Consider the following 5,959-nt stretch of genomic DNA (forward strand, 5'->3'; position numbering starts at 1 on the left):
AACTGTTCAAAAAATAATTGATGACATAAAGAGGGAGGGGCTCCCCAATCTAGTGCATATCTTAGAATACACTACAGGAAAGTGGCCAAAGGACAAGTGAAAACAATGTGATCAGCATCCTCTGAGCTGTGGCACAGGGTGCAGCTATCCCCTCCCCCTATACGACAACAGTGAAAGAATCAGAAGATACAATCAACCTGTTAAAAGGAAGGGTAGAATACCGAAAGAGCATCAACAATGAATCAATCTAATATTGACGGTTGGCAGATGTGATTGCTTGGTCCTCAACTCTAGGGTCGTTGAATATTAGCACCCATCGTTGCTGCTCTTGGCGGAGAGATATAATAATGTTTTCATCTACGGAGAATTTGAGATCAGAACGAAGGGGATCAACACGTCAGAGGTTAATATTTACAGTGGGTCGGATGGGCTGAAAAAGGCTAGTATAGTTTATTTAACACGGATTCTCGATACAATCTACGATCGTGATCTTATGAGAGCTCGTAAAAAATACCCAGGTATAGAGTATAGACGGCAAATTACATTGCTACCCTCATTAATTATATTTTAATCATCTTTTGCAAAGCAAGCATTAATTTTTTTAGTGAGAGCACAAGTATAACTAGTATGGTTGTTTTAATTAAAGGGTAGGAAGAGAAAGACAACGTCACTGAAAATGCTTTGGAATATAAGAGAGACAAATATTTTTATATAAATCTTAAATGCTACAAGCCTACAACGACAAATTATTTGAAATTAGACTACTAAAAGAAGCTGTTGTATCATAACCTACAGTCAGGGTCTAAAATGCAAATACTGTATCTGTTTCATAGTATAAGTCTATTAGGGATTATGGATAACACATACCTAATAGTAGTCGACTAAGCACGACGAGACCCACCATATATCAAGTCTTATACGGAATTATACCTTGTATATATAAGGAGTTCCGGATAAAGAAGAAAAATAGAGTTCAACTTGGAAACGACAAGGACTAACCAGATCATATCTACTCCCTCCTTCCCTAAATGTTTGACACCGTTGACTTTTTTAAACATGTTTGACCGTTCGTCTTATTCAAAAACTTTTGTGAAATGTGTAAAACTATATGTATACATAAAAGTATATTTAGCAATAAATCAAATGATAGGAAAAGAATTAATAATTACTTAAATTTTTTGAATAAGACGAGCGGTCAAATATTTTTAAAAAAGTCAACAGCGTCAAAAATTTTGGGATGGAGGGAGTATATTTATCTCTAATTCTACTCAGTTAGGGGACATCTATGGTTATAAATAGAAGACCCTCTAGGAGGAAAGGGAGACACAAACCAAGATATGCCAGAACAAACCAATACAAGCCAAAACAAACCAATACATGCCACCTGGCATCGACTTCAGAGATTAGCCTAGACATACCCAATCTAGCGCATCAAAGGCCGACAAGAGGGATCTAGCGCTATCTCTGATCTCACCGAGTACGTATTTGAGGCGGAAGACTACCCCGTCATCGACTATGTGTTGGTGTTCCATGCTGCCAAGCCGACGACGACTAGATAGGTTATCCCAAATATTGTATTTGTATGATTATGATGAATAAGAGTAACATCGGTTTCGCCCAACAGGAGTAGTGTTGTTACCTTCCGATGAAGGGGCTCGAACCTGTATAAAAATCTTTATCTCTATGTATTTTACCTCAACCTTGTATATCCCCTGATACCAACGATCCCCATACAATGCAAATACCGTAGTCGTGATCTAAAACAACAACAAAGTCGATTTGGCTTTTCTAATGTCAAACGTTTTAAAATTTTGATCAAGTTTATAGAAAAATATAGTTTATAGCTTTAAATTAATTTTATTAAATCTAACATTTAATATATATATATATATATATATATATATATTCTACACCCGGGTATAGAATAGCTATTCTATACCCCCCTCCCTCCCAAGGGCCAAACCCACCTCCCCTCCTTTTTAAGGGCTCAAAACCCACCTTCCACCTCAGTCAAAGGTCAGTCAAAGCACCCCCACGTCGGTCAAAACCCGGTCAAACTGCCTACTAACTCCCCCACCACCCACCTCTTCTCAGCTCTCGTCTTGTGAAACAGTGCAGTAACGCGACATCCATTGTGCAGTAAAACTGTGTCTTATGTGCAGTAACAACATTCAAATTTAGTTGAAATATAGTCATGACGGATCTACTTTTGATAAGCATTTTTTTTTCTAACATCATGGTACAAACGGTTTTAAAAAATCATACATCACATGAGAGATATTGTTATTCGAAGCTTGGGTTTTTTTTATCTTAACTCTCCACAAGTAGTAATACTATAGCATTACTACTTGTTACTACTATCTGTAATGCGTTACTACAATCACTACAAGAGATCTTATGATAGGTGACGTTTCATTTACGTCACAAACACATAAAATTTTGTCACATTTCGTAATCTGTGATGCTCGCGTGACGAAAATTCATTCGTCACCTATCATGCGTCTCTAATGACGTTCTATGACGAAACCTTATTTTTTTCGTCATTAATCTAGTGACGATCCTTCCGTCGTCATAACTTTGTGATGCTCATATTCGTCATTATCTAGCCTATAAAACGTCATAAACTTTATTATGGGCTGTCAAGAACCATGTAGTTCTCGTGGGCTAAGCCCAATTGTAAATCTTGTCAGCTTTAGGCCTAGCCCATCTAAAAAATAGCAATTTACATACTACTGGCCTGTTTAGAGCAATGTCGTAAGCAACCTGATTATGGGCCAAATCCAATTACGTAGCAATTTATACACTATTTCAGCCCAGTTTGCTAATCCATTTGTAGCAGACTAGCAATACCAGTACCAGATACCAAGTGGGCCAAGCCCATTTCAAAAGACTATACAAGCCCAATAAATCATATAGCACAAAATTACAGCCCTTATAATAGCCAATAAAAACCAATGGTCATCTAATACAGTGCAAATACATATGTGCCAACCCAGTCACATATTCAAATACAATCAGTCACAAGTTCACTGACCATGAATACATTACAGGTTAACTAGCCAAAACAAAATACATCGGCACATAATCAGGTTCAGTACATTAGTACTGACTTAACACATAATCACATGTCAAAATACATCTGTACCAACCCAACCACGTCCAAATACAATCTCAGGTTCACTTACCAAACACAAAACCATGTGTCGAAATCACACCAACCAAAATACCACTGCCGTCTCATCATGAATCATCAAGGCGACACGAAGAGGATGGACAAACCTTACATCTGAAATTACATGCAAACAATTTGTAAATACAAGATGCAAAAATTTGTAAACAAAACATGCCATCACACTCTGAAAGATTTTTTGTATGCAGAGTTAATGGGTTATATACAACAAGCAATCATTGTAAAGTTTTCTTATCCATAAAGCAATTGTTGCTTCAGGATATTTACATCGACACTTTAGCAAGAGATGTAAATAAGTAATTACGTTTGCACTTATAGGTTATTCTTGGAGACAGTATGTTAACTAAATTCTAACTATAATATATCAATGTATTTTTTATGCATGCCCAGAATAGTGTATGGGCTGACCTGGAAATGATAAAACACAGAAGAGTGAAGAATCCCAATTTAATCCAAGTTTGATGGAAATAATATAATCCTAAGGAGATAGAATAAATAACTTCTTTTCAGTAGTAAGCTAAAAATCTGTCAAATACTACAAACTAAATTGAGGAGCAAGAGCTGAGCTCCTGCAATCAGAAAGTACCCGGAGAACAAAATCACAGGAGGGAGCAAGAAACAGTTGCTGCTCTTAAAACTTGCTTTCAAGTTTCAACTACAAAATTATTCCAGTGAACACAACAGGCAAACCCCAAACGTCTTCTCTAGTTTGTTACAGTCATATAATTGTAGAGAGCATGCAAGGCACACTTGTCGTATATAAAAAAAGCTTAACATCGTTAAGTCAAAGTACAAAGAACGTGTCGAATGAGTTTTTCTTTAGACCAACAATGTAATTCTTACTCTACGATATACCTGTATACTCCATCTCGAAAAAAATGCAATTCTTACTCTAGGCAGACTATACATTACCCTGCTTAGTCAATACTCAAAATTAGTTCCAAGAACATGTAATTAACGCAGCTATTAATCATGTTTGTCATTAGTAAAACAAAGACAACACAAACCTGTAGAAACCATCCAAGAAGAAACTGGATGAGAGTCTCCTCGCCAAGTTCATGTCTGCCAAAGTTTCCCAATGACCAGTCTCGGAATTGTACAGCTCGGCAGATTTCAGCACCTGTCCATTCTTATCACACCCACCAGCGACAATAGCAATTTCATCAAAGCTTCCTGAGGCAAAGAGCACTACTAGACATTCAATTATTAACGATGAAGAGTAAACAGTCCTGGTCGTTACAGACTTACAGTTAATTCCAGCTAGTTAAACCAAAACTGACGACCACCATATTAGTCCTTGTTAAAATTATGTGGTATACGGTCGTTATTTGGGCATCTATTTCTCCCCGTATTTCCCGACGCGAGGTGGCCCATTAACGTGACCCTTTGAGGAGCCCAACACACGCTGCTAGATCAAGTAAGTTTGAGGTAATCTTAGAGCAGTACCTATCCTAATTTTTAATTCAGTTTGGATGATATTAGTTGACGCCTAATTGCAAGATTTTGCTTGATCCAAAAGTTTTGCAGTTATTTTCCAGAAATGCTGGACCACCAATTCAAGCAAATGAGCAGAGTTGCAGCAACTCTTCGTGACCTCTGAACTCTCCCACTAGTAGCACACAAACATGAAGAATTGACAGGTTTGCGTTTATAACAAGTTGTGTACTATGCACAAGTTCTTGCAGTAAATATAAGCAGTTTGAATGCTTCAACCTTGCACAGAGTCATTACTGATTGCTAATGCTGCCTACTTCAATACTACTTTGAGAAATAACTAGGTACAAGTTAAAGATTTCAGTTTGCTTATGGTTCATGGATTATTGTAGTTACCAAATGAGCATCCATTAAGTAAATGGTTGGTATTCTCCTCACCTTGCTGCCTGACATGTTTGATTTCATTGGAGTGCATCTGGACCAACCACAGACCAGTAAATTGTACATCCAAATAGCAAGAACTGCAAATTGTTGTTACCTTGTATATTGATAATGAACTGCAACTTCTTTATCCACTGCTTCCATCTAAGATGTCCTGAGAGCACAAACTTTTTAACATTACCTAATTATTAAATCAATGGGCACCAAGAACATAATGAACCCAGATCATAAAAAAAATCTTTGTTTTCTGTGAAAATCTTCATTTATCTGAGAAACGAAGAAGGCGACGCCAAAGACGAGCCGTCGAAGTCGGCCCAGGTGACCTCCGCGTCGTGACCCGTGCTTCCCATCCCAGAGGTGACCACGGCGGTGACATGGGGGCAATCTCAACAGGTCAAGTCAGCTTCGATCAGAGGAGGTACCAAGGGGAAAGAATAGGGGAGGGAGGACGGCGGCGACGGAGGAGGGAAGGAGGGGGCGAGGGTGGCCGGGCGGCGGCGCTGGAGTTGGGTGGGAGGCCGAGCCGCTGCCGCCGTCGCCCGGTGGACCCCCTCCGAACCCGCACACAAGAGGCGCGACCTCCGGCGCCGGTGGGTGCGGAGGCGGATCCCGAGGCGGCGTGGGCTTCTCCTGGCTCGCCATACCACCTCAGGGCCTTGAATCCTTGATCCTTCAGCCGCTTGGGTGTCGGACAGCCTTCCCGACGAAGGACCAGCGGAGATCGAGGCTGCCCTTCCGAGGACGGCGCCGCCGGATCCGCCGCCGCAGGCTGTCGCCGTGCCCGCCACCCGCCACCGTCGTTGCCGTGCCCGCCGCTGCCGGGGCCGCCACTCCCGCCCGCTCCCAACCTCCAGTCGGTGAGAGAGAGAGAGGAGAGGAGGAAAGAGTGAGAAG

General features: G+C 40.4%; 1 protein-coding gene across 16 annotated transcripts; it reads right to left on the reverse strand.

Annotated features, from left to right (window-relative positions):
* Positions 1 to 2,983: 2,983 nt before the first annotated feature.
* LOC127774438 (F-box/kelch-repeat protein At5g60570-like) lies at positions 2,984 to 5,959 on the reverse strand. 16 transcript variants are annotated; one of them, XM_052300689.1, is made up of 5 exons: positions 5,163 to 5,959; positions 5,063 to 5,099; positions 4,198 to 4,319; positions 4,046 to 4,103; positions 2,984 to 3,286 (listed from the first exon to the last, which is right to left on the reverse strand). In XM_052300689.1, exons 1-5 carry the CDS (start codon positions 5,207 to 5,209, stop codon positions 3,281 to 3,283), a joined length of 270 nt encoding a protein of 89 aa, XP_052156649.1. In that variant the 5' UTR covers positions 5,210 to 5,959; the 3' UTR covers positions 2,984 to 3,280. The 16 variants fall into 16 exon arrangements, 9 of the variants coding, with proteins under 9 accessions (XP_052156649.1, XP_052156644.1, XP_052156650.1 ...); XM_052300684.1 differs by having other exon boundaries at positions 5,021 to 5,099; XR_008017742.1 differs by lacking the exon at positions 4,046 to 4,103 and having other exon boundaries at positions 4,198 to 4,363; positions 5,021 to 5,099; positions 5,163 to 5,953.

This window comes from Oryza glaberrima, chromosome 5 (genome assembly GCF_000147395.1).
Source record: "Oryza glaberrima chromosome 5, OglaRS2, whole genome shotgun sequence".
NCBI classification, from domain to species: Eukaryota; Viridiplantae; Streptophyta; class Magnoliopsida; order Poales; family Poaceae; genus Oryza; species Oryza glaberrima.